Source organism: Daldinia loculata (genome assembly GCF_022478755.1).
Source record: "Daldinia loculata strain CBS 113971 unplaced genomic scaffold F4817scaffold_19, whole genome shotgun sequence".
In the NCBI taxonomy this organism is placed as follows: domain Eukaryota; kingdom Fungi; phylum Ascomycota; class Sordariomycetes; order Xylariales; family Hypoxylaceae; genus Daldinia; species Daldinia loculata.
In genome coordinates this window covers 288253-308975 of record NW_026054873.1, presented here as the reverse complement: position 1 = coordinate 308975, position 20723 = coordinate 288253, and the positions used below count along the sequence as shown (strand labels likewise).

Sequence of the window (20723 nt, the reverse complement as noted above, 5' to 3'; positions counted from 1 at the left end):
AAAAACGTTGTCCAGGATTACGGGTTATATGACCACACCATAACAGGGTTAGTATCGTATGTACTTGGCACGGAAGAACGGTTCTCAGTCGGCAGAGTGCGCCCGCAGGCCCCGTCGCGTTCAGTTGCCAACTCCACCAAGCCTCTCAGCCGGTGTTGCACTTATTTTGGCTTGGATTGCAGCCGAGGAAGAAAACTGGGCTAGATCATGTCGAATGATGACACCGTATTCGCATATTTCGGTGTGAGAAGGCCCCGATTTTTTGGAGGAAGACGATCCGGGGTAGCGGGCAGCAGCAGATTCAGACCAATACCATTGAGCCAGATGGTCAAGTGATGAAATATTGTGCAATTCTTGACGAACCAACCAGGAAAGTGTAGCTTTAATAATTGAGCAAGAGAGCAAGACAATCATACTGCCGCGAGAAAAAGAAGTTGATGAGCATTGCCGCTATATCATTCCCCCTCTCCTATCATTGTTCGCCGTCGCCATCGTAGCGCTAAGCATGTCGACCCAACAAAGAGGGAAGGTTTAGGCATAATCGGTAGTTAAGTGATACCCGAGGTAGATAGATTAGTGATAATAGATAATAGACAAATAAGCAATAATATAGGTACCTACGAAGGCATACCTAATCTGACATGAAAATAGGAGATAGTTAAATAAGTATTATTAATATTTAGGTAACTTACTAACTCACGGGGCAAAGCCTGCCGCGAATTAACAATTGATAGATTAACAATCGACAGTGACACCGAGTTTATCCTTCAGCCTGTCAGCCTGTGCGACCTCGCAAAATACTAAGTACCTAGGTACACAGTATCAAAGAAACCCGGCCAGCATTTACCGTCCCACCTTTAATTGCTGCAGGTGCCAATCTGACCATCTGATAGGGTTTTTCGCTTTTGCCCCTTCTTTCCCCTTGGGATCCCCCCCCTGTCATCATCACTTCAACAAAAATAATTGAAATATAACAGATCGACACCTTCTGAAGAAATTTACTTACTAACCGGTCTAATTCCACAAACGACCTCATTAGTGTCACGATATTATCGTACAACTCTCCTTTTCTACCCCTTTTCACGGTTCGATTACGAGTCTGTCCTTTTTCCTACTGTTCGCTATTCACATTGTTAATTTGGTTGGCCACACAACCTCGATATAATTATAAAACAGAAGGTGTCTTTGCTGTTCTTTGTGGTGCATTTAAATATCACCACACCTCTGGGAACCCCCACATTTTCCACCTTGCTTCGAGAGACACCCCAGAACATATTCTCCAAAAAAAACGGACGTCGATAATTCCTCGGCAACACGACGCGTAAAGAGGGAAAGAAGAAAAAAAGACGGTCATCTCCAATTTCTTGACCCCTCCCCCACCAATCAATTTCCCGACGAACGCCGTCAAGGTGGTTGATTCTATCTGTCATAGTTTCGCTTTATTACTCTAGTTGCGGCCAATTTGATCGACGGGTAGTCCTCTTGAAAAAGCTTTACGGGATTGATATAATTCGGTGACTATGTCGGTTGGAGTCGAACAGCCCGTCGACTCGACATCCGGCTACGTGTCCGAGGAGGAGACTCTCACTCCTTCTATCGCGCCGTCCCTCACATATTCTGAGGACTCTGAAGATCAAGATGAGCTCCAGGCACCAGAGGAGACTCCTCGAAGGCGGCGTGCCTCGACAAGACTAATTGCACAGAGCCCAGCAGACGTGCAGAGAATCACAGGCGAATCTACACAGCAATTGCTTAATCGATGCTGTGGTGGCGGATGTTGCATGAATGAACAGAAGAAAGAGCAGGGAATCGAGTACGAACGAGTCCCCCTTCCCGACAATGATGCCTTTCGCTCTTTGGGCTTGAAGATTGATGAGATACCTACTGTCTTAACTAAGATTGCGGACATGCCGGAGCAGATCACTTTCCTTCAGTCCATTCGACGTGTCTCGGGCACTCCATCGCCAACCGACTCGGCCGTGTCTTTGGGAAGCCAAGGCAGCTCTCCCACCCTCGAGACCAAACTCCAAAACCTTAGCCTCGAGAACCTCGATACTTCGATACAGCCTCCTTCCTTCGTCCAGCCACACCACCCCTTCAATGTCTTCCCTGCCAAAATTCACAACACCCGTGAGTTGACGCGGCCTGGAGCTGAGAAACGCACGTATCACTTCGATCTTGACATTACCGACTATCCCCACGGAGAAGGCGTAGACTTCAAGGTCGGAGGTGCCATTGGTGTCTCTGCGCCAAACGATACGGCTGCCGTGGATCAGGTTTTCGACTTGCTTTTGGTTCCGCGTTACTTGCGGGACAAGCCCGTCCTGCTGCGCACTACTCGTGGCCGATGGCCCACTGTCTGGGGCGAGGATCAGGCCCGCGAGTTGGTTACCACCCGGCGGGATTTGCTTACGTGGTGCTCCGATATCCAGTCCTACCCACCCACCAAGCCTCTTTTGCGAATTCTAGCTGAGCACGCTCTCGACCCTAACGAGAAGAAGATCCTCATGTTCCTCTGCTCTAGTCAGGGACAGGGTGTCTTTTGCGACTTGCGCACTGGCCCGCACATCTCTCTTGCTCAACTTTTGAGTGCTTTCCCTTCTGCTAAGCCACCTCTAGATTTGCTGTTCTCGGTGCTCCAGCAGTTGATGCCGCGGTTTTACTCCCTTTCTAATGACCCCCATGAGTCCTATGGGATTCGCGATGGAAAGCAGCACCGCCTTATTGAGCTAGCCGTCACCATCCAAGAGACGCCTGACTGGCGGGCGGGCTGCCGAACGGGCGTCGGTTCTGGCTTCTTCGAACGCCAATGTCGCAAATTTTTGGAGCTCCAACGCGCAGGGGAAAGCGCTCCTCAGCTGTACGTCCCGATGTTCAAGGGGCTTATGGCGAACCCGTTAGCCAAGGAATTCGTGTCTGATGGTCCGATGCTCCTTATTGGGGCCGGCGTCGGCATCGCGCCATTCCGTGGCTTTGTTCAGCACCGCCTGAAGAATGCTAACTGTGCCAACAAGGTATGGGTACTTCAGGGTGTCCGAGATTCTCTCGTGGATGAGCTATACGGTGGAGAGTGGGGTGTCCACGAGGATAGAGTGAAGAAGGTTGTGCAGAGCCGACGCGGCGAGAGCCGTTATGTCCAGGATGAGGTCAGCCATCAAGCAGACCTTGTATGGTCTATCATCAACTCGGTTGACGGACGCGTCTTCGTTTGCGGCAGCTCCAAGGGCATGGGCGAAGGTGTCGAGGAGGCGCTTATTAAAGTGGCCGTGAAGAAGGGCAACTTGAAGTATGACGAGGCAAAGAAATTCTGGGAGTTGAAAAGAGACGTCGGACAGTACATTACCGAGACGTGGTAATGGCAATGACTGACTCTATTGGCTCTATTGGTAGACTTGGGGGAGTGAGCTTATAATGGGGATAGACTTACGGTCGCTCGGCAGGTCCCATAAAATCTAGGGGCCTACAAAAGTTTTTATTGTTCATAGCATGCGGTGTTATAAGATGCCTAGAGGCTGGGCGTTTGCGCGAGCTGGGCAAGACTAGGCTGGTTAGGTTCGATTTACAGGGAGGGCATTTCTTTACTAGTTGGCGGCTTGGCGGCTTGGGAGTCTGCATGAAAGGATGCTAGGACCTCGATATGTACCTACCTAGGTAAAAGCTGCAAGATAATGCGATGCTTTACACGATGCGTTTTTTGCCCGTGGAGAATTAAACTGTATATAGAGTATATAAATATGAATAAATTACGATACCGAATAACTAGTAACATTCACCTTGTCACGATTCGATGGGTTAGCCTTATAAAAGCTTCAATGCATGGCGGGTATTAGTAAGACGCTTGATATCCGCAAATCCTTGTGATACCAGAGACATGAGCCAACTCGACGCGGGATAGGTCAGAGGCAAGGAAAATTGCCCGATTCGGAAACCGGTTGTGCCTCGTGCCTCGTGCCGTGCCGTGGGGTCGCTGTGCTTCCTGACCACGCCGCGATTAGGCGTCTAGAAAGAAGCCTCCTGACATGCTGATGCATCTCGGATAGGCTCTTCAAAGTAATTGCTCGGCTAAGTACGAAGTAATACGCGGGAGTTTGTTTGCAAAGCCTTATAACCGCGTTAATTCTGCCGCAAAAGTAGGCGGCAGTCTATAAGGTATATATTAACCAGGTACTATGTCGTGTGAATATACGGGCCGTATTACAGAAAATGCATTTGTGTTTTGGCGTGTTAATGCCGAATTGTGTGCCTATAGGTTAGCAGCACTGCCGCGTGGATAGTATATATACTTAGACCACGATGTTCGCGGCCGCACTCACCGCCGAGACGCCGACGAAGCCCAGCAGAAATTAAGAATATATTGTTTTAGCGACAAGACCAATGTAGAGCAATGGAGATAAAACAAGCCGAGTAGTATCGAACTAAGCGCCGATAGCCAATACCTTACACAAGTTGCGACGTCAAGCGAGTGCCGAACGCGCGAAGGCGGCTAATAAGGCGATAATAGTCGACTTTAGATGAAGCGCGGGGTAAAATCGCGTGGAACATCGCCTTTTTTGGTGCAGCACGTTATAAGAAAAGAGCCTCACATTTTACTAAGAAAAGAACGGAAGCAAATAAATAAAAAAGAGGGGGGAGTAGTAAGTTTTTGTTGGAAATGGGATGGGACAAAATAAATCTGCGGTATCGCCATTTTCTGTCGAATCAAGTAGCTGGGAATGACAAGAAGCCGGGATGCATGGATTCGAAAATGGGCTGTGCTTGACTCGAAAAGGACTCGAGGTTTGTTAGAAATGGATTTCAAATGATTTGGAAATCAAGACTAAAACCAGTGAAGAGGATTATGAATAGATGTGTAAGCAGAGATAGTTCAGGTTCGGCGTTGTATCATCAGCAGGTTGGCCCCACCCCGTAGCGCTTACCGAAACTTGACCTGTAGTTTACTGCCTATAACGCCCACTTATATGCGCTGCGCTACGCTACATCGATACATATAACTACGGGTAAGCACAACTTTGTAGTAAGGATTTTACCTAACCTAGGTATGTCCGAGGTGGATACCGGTTTAGTAGATTCGCAGATTCGTAAGATACCAGACAAAAGAGATAATGAACATACAATTTGAGACGTGCTTCTATAGCTTTTCTCAGTGTTATATAAAAAGGTATAACGTTATATATTGTAAAGTATACTTTATACTACTCATAAGTATGCCTCATCAATCTGATACTATTACTCCCTCTGAGACTTGACAGTTTACCAAAAAGTAATTAGAAATACAGCAGTAGAAATGATCAACTCTGGTGGGGTCGATCTGACATGCTGTGTGTAATACTTAGTACCATACCTCGCACCCTTGCAAGTAATGTACCTCAACCTCTACCCCTCTGTCGATTTTTACTATGCGATAGGATTTCGATTGCGTCGGCGGGGCATGCGACACATGCTAAGGAGGTAGGGATACATATTGGGGGCACCATAGCGTTGCTTCTGGACACTTCCTTCCTCTTTGTTCATGCAGCCATTCGCCCTCTAGTACATTCTGTTAGTACATTCTGTTAGTACATTCTGTTAGTACATTCTGTTAGTACATTCTGTTAGTACATTCTGTCAGTGCATCATACATTAGCACGCCTCGGGCTTTCTGTTTTAGATCATTAGCATAAACATATGTTTACCTGAAGCACTTACCCAAAGCATATAAGTAGGGAGTAAGGAAGCCACTCTCCCGTATAATAAATAGACCACGATGCGCCCGCATATTGTCACCTCAGCTGTTTTATCCTTCTCTAGACTCAGCATCAGCACCAGCACAACCTCGGCCACCACACCTAAAACATCAAGTCTAGCCCTCAAGACTCTCGCAGCAACCTGTTCCCAGAGATCATTGTTCACCTCCAGCGCCTCCCAGTGCCAACCTCCCAAGTCCCAAGCCAAGACCACCCACACGCCCTCGGCACGCTTCAGTACTACCCCTAAAATGGCTGCTCCTACCAAGTCCGAGTCCTTCCTGGACCTCATCAAGAACCGCCGCACCTACTACGCTCTTAACAAGGAGCTGCCTACCTCCAAGGAACGCATCCAGGAGATCGTCAAGCAGACCATCTTGGAGGTTCCCTCATCTTTCAACTCCCAGTCCAACCGTGTTGTCGTCCTCTTCGGCGCCGACCACGACAAGCTATGGGATATCACCTCCGAGATCCTCAAGACCATCGTCCCCGCTGACGCCTGGGAACACACCGCTCAGCGTATGAACGGATTCAAGGCTGGTGCTGGAACCGTAAGTCCCTCCCTTCTTGGTATTCCCCAATATGTTAGCATAACAGGGGTCGCTAACAACACAAATAGGTCCTATTCTTCGAGGACCAGGAGGTTGTCAACAAGATGCAGACCCAGTTCTCTCTGTACAGCGACAAGTTCCCCATCTGGGCGCTACAGTCCGACGCCATGATCCAATTCGCGATCTGGACCGCTTTCACCGCCGAGGGTCTCGGTGCTAACCTTCAGCACTACAACCCTCTGATCGACGCCAAGGTCGCCAGCGAATGGGGCATCCCCGACAACTGGCAGCTCAACGCCCAGCTCGTCTTCGGCGGCCGCGCCGGCGAGCCCGGCCCCAAGGACCAGCTCCCCATCGAGGACCGCCTCAAGGTCTTCGGTGCTTAAACGCAATACCAACCACCCCCTAACTACCTTATATATATCCTCAAACCTATAACGGTGTTATGTATGACGAGGTCGTAGGGGAAATGCTCTTGGAAAGAAAGAACTCATAGACACTAGCTATTGTAGACAGACAGAGGAAGCGGCGGTTCGTTCGAGCCTCCGCCGCTCAAGAGTTCCTTAGACTGCCTTGAAAGCGTTCAGCACCAATTAGAATAAATAAATCAGTAAAACCAACCAAAAGGAAGACTTGGTCATCGACTTATTCTATAAAGTGATTTAGAGGCAATTCAAGCACCGAATATATACGTAGGTAGAATAGCATACTTACGTACCTTAAGAGTTAGATAATACGTAGCCATTCTCTATGATATATAAGTGATGCTTGTCGGAATAAATATAATAAGCGCCTTTATAACTACCTCTAGGATATTGAGTAAGGATCTTGCTAGAAATTGACGTCGAAACTAAATTAGTTGCATGAAATAGCTAGGCCCTTTAAATGGCCGCGTGTCAGTCAGCCTCAGCTCCCAAGGACGGGAGGACCCGGGACGGGAAAACGCGAGGGACGACAGAATTAAGTTTATAAGTATTATGTATGTAACACCTACACGAAATATATTGGATACCTTTTAGAGTAACATCAGGTAGGTATGTCTTGAGTTGCCTTTCACAGAGTGAGAAGGTTACCTAAGGTACCAACTGTTGCCTACCTGTTAGATACCTTATGGCTTCGAGAATGACTGAGCTTAATGTGACTTGAGGAATACAAGTAATTATTTGAGGAATGTGCTACCAGTAACACAATGGTGCTTTCCAACCATGTGTCTATCCATGAGAGTCTAGATCTCGTTAAATAGGGGGGTTGTTTCCCCTCAAATCCTATTCACCCTTAAAGAAGCGGACCCCTTGAAAACTCCGCCTTACTGCTGAGCATCAAACTCGAGTAATAACTAAACTATTCCTACCTTGGGAAGGAAACAGCACCTAGCAAACAAGCTGTTTATGTGAATAGAAATACTTACCTTAGGTAGGTATGCGGAGACGGGCCCGGTCTAAGCACATTTCCAACCAATAATAGACCACGGAGCTCCGTGCCAGCCCCGGGCCCCTTCCTCCGGAGGTGGGTGCAAACAAGCTCCGAAATGTAGTTTAAAAAAATCGGGGCCTGAACACGGAGCTAGTAAAAGTCTCTGCTCGTTCACACCTGCAGACTATGGGCTGTGCTCCGCTGTTAATGTTCGTGATGCGAGTCCCTTGAGGGGGGGGGGGAATTACCCTCAGGAATAGTATATAAACAAGGCCAGTTCCCTGACTTCTGTCCCTTTTCTTTCCTACTCTTACTCACCGTCAGACAAGAAGAGGTTTTTAGTGTCTGTCTTCTTCCTTAAGACGATGCCAAGGGTAAAAGCAAAGTCAGATAATCAATCAATCATTCTTCCCAAGGCCTGTCTCAAAGAAATAACACATAACTAGGTACCTTACCTACCCCCTTTTTTCCGCCCCCTTCTTTCAAGAACCTCGCATCAAGCTTCCATTATTACAACCGCCAAAATGTCCATCTGCTGGCGATCTAGCTACGTCGTCGTCCCCGGCTCCAGCACCGTCAACTACAAGTCCATCAGCGAGAGCTCCGGATCCGGATCCGACACCCCGGACAGCCCCAAACCAAGCTCCGCCCCCCCCATCCCCGGGCTGCCGACCCGCCGGAGCGAGCGCGCCCAGGCGCAAGAATGCAAAGCCCTCGTCGACAAGCTCCTCCTGAACGTGCGCGCCCTGCCCCCCGGCGCCCTATCGCCCATCTGCCACCGCTCCCCGGAGCCCGTGTACTCCCTGCGCTGCCCGCGCGCAGAGTACATGATCACGCTGTTCATGCAGGCGCGGATCCAGGGCGCCGACTGCCTGGACCCGCTTGACGATGAGTTCTGGGACTCGATGAGGGTGGTAGCGGCCGAGGGCGTCTCGGACGAGATGGAGGATCTGCCTTGCCGCCGGTTCGCGGTTCGGTTTGTGCGCTTGCGCGTGGTGCGGCGGGGAATCGAGAATGCGGTGAGCGATCTGGAGTATTGGACTGAGGAGAGGAGGGAATGAATGAGTAGGAAAGGGGAGGGGGCGAGAGAGATGAGATGAGATGAGATGAGTTGAAATGAGTTGAAATGAAAAAAGATGAAGAAAAGGTCAGTAGTACTTCACCCACTTACATATACACTCACCACCACGCGATACTAACTACGGCTCTCACTCATCTAGATAGAAAGATTATAAGTGGAAAAAGAAAAAAGATAGAAGTACTACTAAGAACCGCTCTCATATCACCCCCCAACACCCAGCAGTTTATTTCCTTACCTTTACCTAGAGTAGCCAGCCAGCCAGCCAGCCAGTCAGTTAGTCTACTTACGCCCATAGCAAGAGACGAAAGTAACGTGTCTCTGCCACATAGCCAAGGCACCTAGGAACTGATAATGAAAATCTCACCTCACACATAAGCCCCCTATTACCTATGCATGCAATTCCTCTGTGCCTGTTCGTTTGTTCGCTTATTACACGCCACTATACTTACTTAAAGTCACCTAGAAGCCATTGGAAATTGCTTAGCCTTGATGTAATTTAACCCTTTATTTTAGTATGGTGATGCTATGATTTAATGTGGCATGTCCTCATAGAATAGGTCCCCCTCTAGGACTACTTATATGTTAGTATATCATTACCGCACGATGGCGCCGTAGTTTCTTTGCTATGTTACTGTATTTACGTTAACCACGAGCCTTGATATCTAATCAGGAGAGGGGGCGAATATATGCACTTAAGCTAGAGAGCACTCTACCAAGGCGTAGGAGTAGAAATCCGCAACCGTTAATTTTGGTGTCCGCTCGTTATATACGCTACCCGTCCGCCTCGTCTCGTATAATACACGAACTATGCGAACACTATAGCCTGCCTACCGACCATCTCTATCGTCGCACCAAAACGCCCTGTGCATCCCTTTTCTTTTTCGTGCGCTGACGTAAAGTCATCGCCGTCGCTACGTCGTAGAATACCATCCCGATCCAAAGTAGTCCAAAATCGTGAGTTAGTAGTCATCCAAGCTCTCCGTCGCGCGAAGAGCGGGTAGAGTGAGATAGCATCACGTCGTGAAGTTAAACTTGAAATTTCGAAATCCTCCCATGATTTATGTACTCAGCTCTGATTCTTAGGTGATATGACGCTGCCTCCGTCGACGATGATTTGTTCATCGACACGAGTTACGGTATCGCCGTATTCAAGTCTCTTGTATGTTGTGATTCGGGCTTCGTTCATGTCGATGTCGAAGAAACGAACCCGGCGGACGAAGTCGCCATAACCGCCGTATCCTCCGAATCCGGCACCGCCACCATAACACATCCACAGCTCGGGCTTCTTCGTCTCCTTATTGGATGATAGCATGCAATACTCATTTGCATGATCGCTTAAGGATTAAACGTTAGTCAGTAGTAGAAAAAAGGGGTATGGGGAATACATACTGTCCACAACTAACCATGACGACACCTTGCTCAACTAAGGCATCGCGGAATCCGGAGTTGAACTTGGGGGCCGTGACACCTTCCCTCAATTCGCCTACGTACTGCGACTCCTGATCCCTGTATTCCGGGAGAGGAATGTGGATAAAGGCGATATCCATGTGGATATGAGTATACTCCTTATGCTTCTTCTTCAGGCTCTCCGAAGTCTGTCTAAACCAATCGATTTGGTTCTTTTTGATCCAGTCGTAGCCGCTCCACTGCCGCTCATCCGGAGAATATGAGTGAGAATCAAGCAAGTATACCGTAAGAGCGGAATGCTTCGAGCTCCCTTGGGCAAGGACCTCGATAAAGTAGTTACCAACCCCGTCGATATCGTCTGGTCCGGCGACAGACAACGAGTACGGTAATTGTTCAATCAGCGCCATCTGCCCAGCTCTGGGTAACGACCCTTCATCGTCATGGTTACCGAATATGGATACGTAAGGGATCTTGCGCTTGATGAGTAATTGCGCATATTTGAAGATAGCCGATTGCGCATCGGGAGCGGTATCACCATTCACCTGGTCACCGCTAAGGACAACCAGATCAGGCTTTTCTTCGTCCAGCAACTTGGATACGAAATCTAGAGTCCGCAGATCTGCCAGACAGGGTCCACCTTCATACTCGTCTGGAACGGCATCTCTGCAATGACCGACGCCCGTGCTCAAATGAAGATCTGCCAGCTGCATTATCTTGAATTTTCCATTGTCCCTCACTCGTGGTTGGGGTTTTATAGGCTCAACCTGACTTCCCTGTCGGACGGTGATATGGGCACTCGGTATATCTGGCCCGACGTCAAGTAACAAGGGCGTATTCTGGAACTGCCACCCGTCTCGAACCTCGACAGCGTCGTCACCGAAGAGAACATCTATCGCCGTAACAGCTTTCTTAGAATCACTCGCCGTCGGCTTAGATGACCGTAGTACCCATAGGCCCGCTGGACGAGACTCCCACTTTTCACCCGTCTGCCCCTTGGCTCCCGTCGAAGGGTCTAGTCGACCCACTGTGACACCCACGACTACCTTGTCTTCCGCTTTCAGCTCCTCCTCTTTCTTTCTCTGGACATGAATGTAGGCCTTGGAGACCCATGATTTGTCTAAATAGAGATTCTTCTCGACCCGATGCCATGATTCAGGGTCGAGCTTGCAGGATGAAAACAGGTTAACTTTGGAACATTGCGTAATTGTTATATCGGTGACGACTTGGCCATGATGGTGCTGAGGCATGTACTCATGGACGGAATTAGGTAGAAGTCGGAAATTTCGATCTAAGAGGAAAATGACGAAGAATGCGAATACGGCGGCAGCAGCGAGCTGGGTTATGGTGCGCACCTAGTCAAAACCGGTATCGTTAGCCTTCTAGACGGGTACCTATCTAGACAGACATGCGGTGAGCAGCTCATCTACATAGAGGCAACTTACTATCCGTCGCGTCATGATGTTTGATATGGATAAGGTCGGTTAGACTCAGGTAGATACGGTGTGTTAGCACAGTAGCGATGTCGTAGTGATGGACGCCAGGGGCCAATCATCTTCAGCCGTGCGCATCTAAATAATATATGTTCAGACCTTCAACTTTGCAAAGTCGTCGGTAGGAAAGATTGGAGAATATCCTGAGCAGTATAATGTTTAATGCTCTGTCATTTCATGTATATTAATATGTGGCGAATATGTGGTCAATATGTGGTGTTGAAAAGAAAGTTGTTAAAGCAACCCAAGGTTGTACGTATGTCGTATGTCGGTATGTCGGTATGTACCTAAAGCTAAAAAGCTAAAAAGCTACGACAACTGGGAAGGAGAAATTCAGACCCCGGTCCAAGTATTCCCGATAATCTGGGGAATCGCGACCAATTCACGCCAAGATATGTCTATCCCTTCCCGGATCTAGCCTCCAGTACCTCAATTAAATGTATAATCTTGTATTAGACACTTACTATATATACTTGACGCCAAAGTACCAAACGGGCACATGCACCTCTCCTTATCCTTATGCACATGTATATTCAGCGAACGTTGGAGCTAAGGCCATTCATATGACAGCTCACCACAATCTTCGCCGAATCAACAGCATTCACTGCTTTTATGTAAATATTTAATATATCAGATGGAAGAATCTAGGCCTTGAAGTTTACCAATAAACATCTGCCTACTACGTTGTACAAGTCTGCATGCACATTGACGCGATAGGCAGGTAGGTGAATAGACAAAGGCAGAGTAAGCAACTAGGAGCAGCATGTTATTACATACCTCATGTAGTATACTAGACGAATAAAGAGGATTGAGTAAGCATCGGGCGTAAATACCTCTTCATCATAACCAATCGGAACCCTTCCTTAGAAGTATTGTACTTATATACACATCTACCTAGGTTACCTATCTACAGCTTATACAAGTTGAATCTATAAAAACCACGACCATTTGGTATCCCACAACATACCTTAATCCAAGGCTCAGGACAAGCCTCACCGATGTCAAGACCAAGTACGTAGAAGAGTGATGAAAGGAATCACAAGAAACAAAAACAGGACCAACCATATTTCCCCATATTCTATTTACTGAGTACTATCTATTCAGACGGTAGCATCTCGTTGAGAAGCAAGCAATGGTGACGAGTCTCCCACAGCTTCTCATCTATTACAATCCTATTGTGACCAACACTAACTGAGCATTGCCCTCGTAACGCATAACAAACCCCCCTATCCCCTCCATCCACCAAATATTTTCTTACGATCTAATAGTTCTCGCGCTTCGTATTACCATCAAACATTAATAACTCGTCGGTAATATCCCATAGTTGCGCTGTCCTGTTGGCATGGGCATTCATCCGTGGGCCTCGATTTCGTGCCCCAGCGCTCCAAAGCCCGCCGTCCTTAATACAGTATTCATCGTTAATTTCCGGGCCGACTTGCTTCTTCATATATTGGCGTATTCGTTCTTCAATGCCCTCCCGCTCTTCAGTTACTTCCAAGCAGCATGGGTTGCACCATCCTTTCCGTTCATCACCACGTTGACTTGGCCCATCAACTTGTCCCTTGTCGAATATATCACCCTCGGTGTCTTCGAGAGTAACAGTCTCGCGAAGCCCTCGAACACGCGCTGTAAATTGCTTAAAGACAGCCACTCGCTTCTCCGCCGCTTCTGCTCTTTCTCTCCACATTTTGGACTCGCGTCTTGCCGCCCTAAGCTGCTCGCACAGCTTGCCGATATCCATGTTCTCTCGGGCTTCCAACTGTCGCCGTAGCTGAGTGTTTTCTTCCGCTCGGTGCTCTAGATGCTTCTGTAGGTGGCGAATCTGGGCATGAAGCATCGAATTACCGCTTCCAGGCCGAGGACTCCCGGTTGATGCTCTACCATAGCTCCCATCACAAGATGGGGGAGAGGATGGATACGGTCGAGTGAAATTGATGTGTTGAGCAATCGGAGGCTCTTCAAGAGGAGGGACCATAGTTCCTAAGCTCGGCGGCTGGTTAAGCTCTCGATCGCGCGTAGGAACTGGCCGAGTCATCGAACTCAGTGATACTTTTTTCGAAGCGACTAATGTATTATCAATAGGACGTAACAAAACACTAGGAAATTTAGTTGGTGTATTCCCAACATTTGCACCCGAACAACCTGGGCCACAAATGCCGTCATCTATTGATAACCTCGACTCTCTGCTTCGCGTTGGTGTCTCCGGTGGTTGGAATCTTCCTTTAGTGCCATCAAAGGTATTTGACGGCGTGCTGGTTGTTGCTGTATTTTTAGACCTAGCTGTTTTCGACGGCGAGTTGCTTATAGAATACGGAGATAGTACGCTGCTAGAGTCACGTCCGATCTTTCTGGGAAGTATAGTTGCCGTGCTAATAGGAGAATTACTGATAGTATTGTCAAATAGCGCAGCTATGGCCTTCACTGCACCTTGCGTCGGTTTGGAGCTTGAACGATATAAAATAGGCCTACTTCCCCCCTCGAAGACACTTCCGCCTGGCGATAATCTTGGTTTATGTAAAGCTGATTCTCTTAGGGGTACAGATTGAGGAGATTTCTCGAATACGCTTTTTTTCTCGGGTGAAAGCTTAGCTGGTTTCCGTCTTCCTTCACTTCGCGTGTCCATCAGTTGCTGTTTCCATTCTGGGGTGGATGGTATTTCGTTTCGCTGGATCGATAGTTCCTCGCTCCGTCGAAAGCTACTATTGCCTGGACTACGTCTTAAACGCCTTTCCTTTGCAGCTCTTGCTAGAGATTCCGTGCTGGTCTTACTGGCTAAACTTAAAGCTTTCCACTTTTCAGAATAGTCAACATTCCGCGCCGGGGTATAGAGATAATCTCCAGCGTAACTGCTATGGTACTCTTCGGTTGAAAGGGACGACCTGACCGGGGTTATTGTTTTCTTTGACGGCGATTTCTTAAGTATGCCAAGCTCTTTGGCTCTTGGTGTGGCATAGCCTTGTCGTGACGAATATCCTTCATTGTTGCCAATTTCGACGATGGATGACTTGACGCTATGAAAGGTTAACTCACTTCCAGACAGTATATGACTTGATGAGCTTCTGTTGTGGAGAATCGAAGGATCCTCGTGCACATCAATACGAAATGGCCGCTCCCTGGTCCGGCCTCCGGTCTCGCTCTCACCGCCATCCGACACTCTGTCCAAACTTTGATTTTCCAATACGCTCCCAAGACTATCACTGGGCGAAGTTCGCGCAGCAGACGGTATTGCTGGATGAGACGTTTGGCCTACAATTGCTTCATCACTTACTACATGTTGGCTAGCTGGTGGACTTTCTTCAGCTGTGGGCGAGAGACAACTTTCTGAAATCCTGCTTTGGGTTTTATATGAAGTACAAGAACTAGACGGTCGTGCTCGCTGTCTCTTGGTAGATACAGGCTCAAGTTCACCCCCTGTAGTATCTCGTGGCTTGGATAAGCTGATCTCTGTTTCTGATAATTAACACATAACACCGTGAATCGTTGGCACATCTACTTACTAGGTAATGGAGTTGGACTTCTGGCTAAGGGGGAAACATTTCTGCCTTTCTGCTTATGCGATGGTGTAGGGCTACTCCATTTAGGTGGCCTTCTTAATGGGAATGAGTCTGAGGCTGAAGAACCTAACTTAGCCCTATTCGTCCTATGTTGGGCGATATTTTCACGTCTGCTGATCTTCAGGGTGCCCAGGCTCCGCATTTGCTGAACCACCTCCCTCCAATGTACTATTAACATCTCCGTGATATTATTGGCGACATATATCTTGTCCACCGTGTAGAGAGAGGCCGAATCTTCAGCACGAGATTTAGATTTCCTGTGCTTGTGCTTCTCTTTTCGGGACTTCGGAGCAGACACTGGGAGCAGTATTAGTCCAGCTGCGGGGTCTGCCAATTTCATGCTGTAAGAGTCGATCAGATCATTGATCAAGAGAGGGCCAAATACTATGCTTAAAGCATTGTATCCCATCAAGTCAGCCGTCGGAAGCGGTCTCCCGTCTTCATCTTCTCGAGGGGCATTCTCAGCAGCTCGGCCGACGAAACATAATAAGCCAAATACTGCACATATTAGCTCCCTCTGATACTGTGATCTCACGGTCCCAATGGCGAGTGCAATCAACCGTGCGCGAAGTTTGGTTTCTCTAGTCTTAGTGAGCTCGGGATCAGCATGCAACTGACTGTGAATTGCAACGAAGGCGTCGAAAAGGGACAACGAGCCTAGAATGCCACCGGGCAGCCCAGCTATAAATTTTTTGAAAGCGGAAGCGATATCATGAGCACTGCATTTGATATGCGTAGGAAGGTTCGGGCATCGAGTTGTAATTGAGATGGCATTTGCGTCCCTTGCGTCCCTATCAGGGCAGTAATAGTCATAGAGTATGCTCACAACTCGAGCAGAGCCCGGTACCCGAAAAATCCCTCTTGTATCAGCTATGATGAGTACGCATTAGCTGAAGGACTTATAGAAATTACTGCAAACCTCCTACCGTGTTGTACAAGAGCTTGCGCGAGCGCACGGAAGCACGTAGGTAATACCAAAGAGCACGGAGCATATTCAGTAGGTAAGTAGAATATACTCTTCCCACATAATCGTACTAAATCCTGGAGATTTTCGCCCTTCAATTCGACCTTTTTCACGTGGTGTACAAGATTCAGAGCAACATCGCTGACGCTTCGTCGATGCCTTAGCTGTCGTGGCTCTGACCGGATGATTACGGTCTGTGTTGATTGACCAGATGATGTTCGCCGTAGGGCTTTGGAAAGCCAACTTGGTCTCCGGGTTGGAACGGACTAATTGTTGTCATTATAATTGGCCTTATTATAAGATGTTCAATCTCACTTACAGCGTCTACGGGAAAGTCTCTAGTCACGAGTAGCCGAATACCGTACTAGAATCTCTCAGTCAGCATCCGTCGCAAGATGAGCACTGAACGGAATGCACCACCCTCTTTGCGAGTCGATTATATTCGTCGACAAACTCCTCCCTGCCATCTGCCTCCTCACTTTCAGAGAGAAGTCCGGGTTCGCCACTAGAAGACGTCCAAGTATTAGTTTCGCGGTCGTAATGAGTATTTAGGGCGCCGAGTGATCGCGATGTAGTCAGCGCTGGACATGGTTTAATAAATGTCGACTGCGAGAGCGGGCGTCTTCGTTGGTAAGGGAAATGATAAGAAGACATAGAACAGCTAGCGGGTGCGGGCTCTTTTCCTTTAATAGGAATTGAAGCCGTAGCTGTATCATCATGGTAAGACTGCATCTGGTCTATTGGATAATGGGTAAATTCTTGATACCTATAGAAGACGAGGAATATGTTGGATAAGGGAATGGTCCATGTAGTTTGGCAACAGGAAAGAAATCAATAAACCAGATTCATGTACCTATAACTCAGAGCCTCCACACGTAGGAAGTACATCCATCTATCCTTCCGTGTTTTAATTAGGAGACCTTAGAGGAAGCGACTTGGAAGTTGTAACAAGTGAGGGTAGGTACCTACATATGTACCTTCTATAGTAAGATACATGTAGCAACTCCTAGTGATGAATACCTAAGGTACCTAAATAAGGTACTCACGTAACATATCATCATATAGGAATTACGTATAGTGAGGCGATTGTAGAATAACAAACATATACATCCTCTATATATAGGTTAGCTAAGGCGGCTAGCTAGATAAATGGTTATATCATAAACCTAGCCTTTGAATACTAAAAATCTAGTGTACTCTTAAGACGTGTCATACTCATAGTAGGTAGTAAATCCGGACATTTTCGTCTTCTACCAAGCCGTGCCCCCCCAAATCTGATCCTTATAATCCCCCCTTAACCCAAGGTAGTCGTACTCGATTAGATAGATCAGCGTGAGGATATGGAGATAATGAAAACCTATGCGGGCTCAAAAGGACTGATCCTTATAAACCACTTTAGTCTTTCGAACGCCAGACTCCTCTGTAATGCCTACCAATAACACACTATGACTCCATGATCCTCGTATTCCGCCGTTTCCAGTTTCCAAGGTATCGTACCGTCATTACAAAAAGCGTCGAGTTACCATCGACTTGTTACGGCGGTGGGAAATATTCGCCCTCGTCGCTAGTAACGCCGGTAAATAAGACGTACTTAAGGATGTCGGACAGCGAGATAATGCCCTTCAAATGCCAATTGTCATCAATGACTACTAGCCTATGGACTCGAGACTGGCGTAGCGTAACGAATATCGAATCAAGCCTGTCATCCTCTTGGCAAGTGTAGATACCTTGGAAATCTTCCGGTCTCTTTGTCAACGCTTCTCCTACTGTTGATTTTAACTCGTCATATGCGCCTCCTTTGATACAAGGTATAACATCGACCGCCTCGAACACGTTGAGCACGACATTGTTTTTATCAATAATAGGCACAGCAGAGATGTTATGCACCACCATCAAATTGATCACCTCTAGGACCGAGTCCGTCATCTTAGCCGTCGCGAGATTGCTGTATGTCCCTAGCCCGATCTCCCGTACCGGCTGCTTGAGAAGCATAGTATGCTGTTCCGTGTTGACGGCGATGAACTTGAGTATTCGGTACTGCGTAATCACGCTCACGACCGTCTCCCTCTCGGTTTCGTGGTCGATATCGACGAGAGGAATACGACGAGCGCGGCTCTTAAGCATACGACTGCAGGCTTCGTAGAGTGGTTTCGACGGGTGGACGGACACGGTCTCGAGCGGAAGCACGCCGATTGCTTTTTCGATGTCTTTAAGTAGCTGAAGCGTCAGCTACAACCAATTCAATCCACATGCCCCCGCACATTCGCAATTCGGGTGCAACGTACCGCGGAGGCTACTCAACCTAAACTTCTCTACATCGTCGATATGTTCAGGGAATTGGCAGTAATATTGTATCAGATTTATATAATCGGTCGCGGTAAGTAGACCGGCGAATCTAGACTGCTGCGAATCCCAAAGAGGCGCGGACACGATTCCTAATAGCTCACGTTAGGGGCTGTTCGGGCCGTCGCGGGATGTACATGCGTGTATTTGAAGTACCATTCTGGATCAAAATATCCAAGCTCTTTTTGATTAGTAGATCATTGTCGAGTACGATGAGGCGGAAGGATAACGGGAGCACGTCGTAGCTAGTTCTAACCCGAAGAAAGTTGCGCAAGCCTTTCTATAAGAACGGAAAGTCAGTAGTAAGTCACCAAGACGCAAGGTCCGAGGATCGGACTCGGGTAGAGACGAGGCGATATGGCACCCGGAGACTTTATATGCTGACGACTTACTAGGCCTTGCAACTGTTCTTCATCAATGGGACTCATTGGCGTCGTGGGAACAGGCGTTGTACGACTCCGAAATTTGGGTCTGAGATACGATGATGGCCGCACAAATGGAAGCTCGTGACCTTGAGGTAGCGACGGTATGTAGGAGGGCAAGTCCGACGACATGGCGGGGGCTGGAGCGTTTGGCGCGCACTGTGGCTCGTCGGCTGGTGCATTGTTAGACTCACGGCTCGAAGGGTCATCCATTATCTCCTTTTTTCCCCTTATCCTTCTTCTTGGGGGTCGTTGGGGTTTAAGCCAGGTCAGGCGGAGGCTATTGGCGGGACACCCGTCTTCCCGAGAGGCGTGCAACTGAAAGTTTGCAGTAGGTGTGAGCTTGGGAAAAGGTTCGGTGTAGGAGGCGCTTCTTTGCTGGGGCTGGGGGGAGAAGAGGGGGAGGGGGTGGGGAGAGTAAAAAAAAGGGTTTCTATTATCGGGTAGGGCTACTCGACGATTGGAGAACTACTAGCTCTAGACTGAAAGCAGCTTGAGAGTTGCTAACTGAGACAGGAGATGAAGACATGGGACATGGATATGGAAAATTGAATAGGTGATGATGGTGAGGTTCAACGGCGATAAGAACAAAGGTTGTTGATAATGGATAATGATAGACATAAATAGCCTCAGAGGTAGTTTCTCTATTGAATGGTCCAGACCGGGCCGCGACTGAACGGGCAATTGGTACTGGCTATCACTGATTGATAGGTAATCTAGGTACCTATCTTACTTATACAGATACGTTAGGTACCTAACTTAAAAACGAATATGTGGATTGAGGTTCAAATTTGATGGGGGTTCAAATGGAAGGTACATTGATACTCGGAGATCTGACGGGGCTAGTGCAGTTATTGTAGGAGGGCAACTGCAGCTTTGGGTGGTGCTAGTGCTGCCGATAAGCGCGGCTACATATGGGGGGTACACCAGCTGTGTGTAGGCCTATAAGGATGCTTAACTTTTTATTTTAGTCTCTGAATCAAATCGGAAACCTTGTCTCGTGTTGGTCAACATACCTCTTAAGTAAACTTGACCTACCCACCATATCTTAGGTATGTAATTGTATAATTAGATCTGTTATTATATTGAGCTGCATATATGTATGCAAGACGAAGTTGGAGTAATATGTTAGGTGTGAAAGTTATTATATACAGGTATGTAAATGATTGAAGTGAGATTTTAAAATCTGAGCCGGCTCAATGATATAGACTTGTATGGAGATAACTAGGCAATTAGTCGCTTCTCTTTCGACTTCAACGGAGCAATAATAAGACAGGATCACCCACTTATGAACTACATACATATTAGCAGTGTAACAGACTGCATGCACATGCTAGTAGGTATAAAGCCGAGACCCTCCCCTCCTATGTCATGCTAACCTCTAGACTGCCGGAAGAAAACATATTCGGCATCTTTAAATCGAGGCGTAGGAAGAAGATAAACAATCAAGTGACCTATCATATCGTATTAAAGATGTGATGCAACACCGAGGAGACACAAGGGGTATCATCTAAGAAGATGTCTCTGCTTGATCGAGGACTAGGGGATATTATTCAATCACCAAGCTGGATAAAAGAACGCAAAGATAGATAGCTGCTTGTCTAATCGCAACCATCAGCCTAGGGCATAATACCATAAAGGCAACTTATTGAAGGATAAGGAATGTCTTATTCTTGTCTAGCCTACCATATTCACTCAGTATTGGTGTGGAATAAGAACCTACGCAGTGAAATATTGGAGGCGAAGATTGTCGTCATCCAGTAGTACGACTAGTG

The 20723-nt window shown here is 47.6% G+C and overlaps 7 protein-coding genes across 7 annotated transcripts; 3 read left to right on the top strand and 4 right to left on the bottom strand.

The window, feature by feature from the left end:
- Positions 1-33: 33 nt before the first annotated feature.
- Positions 34-611, bottom strand: F4817DRAFT_75017 (uncharacterized protein). The gene has a single exon (XM_049307861.1). It carries the CDS (start codon positions 412-414, stop codon positions 121-123), a length of 294 nt encoding a protein of 97 aa, XP_049159915.1. The 5' UTR covers positions 415-611; the 3' UTR covers positions 34-120.
- A 667-nt stretch (positions 612-1278) lies between these two features.
- On the top strand, positions 1279-3447 carry F4817DRAFT_75015 (uncharacterized protein). The gene has a single exon (XM_049307860.1). The coding sequence runs from the start codon at positions 1521-1523 to the stop codon at positions 3354-3356; it is 1836 nt and encodes a 611-aa protein (XP_049159914.1). The 5' UTR covers positions 1279-1520; the 3' UTR covers positions 3357-3447.
- A 1850-nt stretch (positions 3448-5297) lies between these two features.
- Positions 5298-7086, top strand: F4817DRAFT_335163 (Nitroreductase). Its single transcript, XM_049302994.1, has 3 exons — positions 5298-6274; positions 6343-6924; positions 6993-7086. Exons 1-2 carry the CDS (start codon positions 5744-5746, stop codon positions 6658-6660), a joined length of 849 nt encoding a protein of 282 aa, XP_049159913.1. The 5' UTR covers positions 5298-5743; the 3' UTR covers positions 6661-6924; positions 6993-7086.
- A 925-nt stretch (positions 7087-8011) lies between these two features.
- On the top strand, positions 8012-9130 carry F4817DRAFT_74989 (uncharacterized protein). Its single transcript, XM_049307859.1, has 2 exons — positions 8012-8834; positions 8908-9130. The coding sequence occupies exon 1, from the start codon at positions 8212-8214 to the stop codon at positions 8746-8748; it is 537 nt and encodes a 178-aa protein (XP_049159912.1). The 5' UTR covers positions 8012-8211; the 3' UTR covers positions 8749-8834; positions 8908-9130.
- A 140-nt stretch (positions 9131-9270) lies between these two features.
- Positions 9271-12062, bottom strand: F4817DRAFT_335161 (Metallo-dependent phosphatase). Its single transcript, XM_049302993.1, has 3 exons — positions 11618-12062; positions 10158-11527; positions 9271-10102 (listed from the first exon to the last, which is right to left on the bottom strand). Exons 1-3 carry the CDS (start codon positions 11630-11632, stop codon positions 9835-9837), a joined length of 1653 nt encoding a protein of 550 aa, XP_049159911.1. The 5' UTR covers positions 11633-12062; the 3' UTR covers positions 9271-9834.
- A 591-nt stretch (positions 12063-12653) lies between these two features.
- On the bottom strand, positions 12654-17446 carry F4817DRAFT_335154 (uncharacterized protein). Its single transcript, XM_049302992.1, has 7 exons — positions 17399-17446; positions 16604-17296; positions 16503-16547; positions 16146-16449; positions 15163-16089; positions 12934-15109; positions 12654-12871 (listed from the first exon to the last, which is right to left on the bottom strand). The coding sequence occupies exons 2-7, from the start codon at positions 16913-16915 to the stop codon at positions 12853-12855; spliced, it is 3783 nt and encodes a 1260-aa protein (XP_049159910.1). The 5' UTR covers positions 16916-17296; positions 17399-17446; the 3' UTR covers positions 12654-12852.
- F4817DRAFT_74862 (CBS-domain-containing protein) lies at positions 17275-19538 on the bottom strand. Its single transcript, XM_049307858.1, has 4 exons — positions 18919-19538; positions 18668-18806; positions 18469-18618; positions 17275-18390 (listed from the first exon to the last, which is right to left on the bottom strand). Exons 1-4 carry the CDS (start codon positions 19159-19161, stop codon positions 17717-17719), a joined length of 1206 nt encoding a protein of 401 aa, XP_049159909.1. The 5' UTR covers positions 19162-19538; the 3' UTR covers positions 17275-17716.
- Between the last annotated feature and the right edge of the window lie 1185 nt (positions 19539-20723).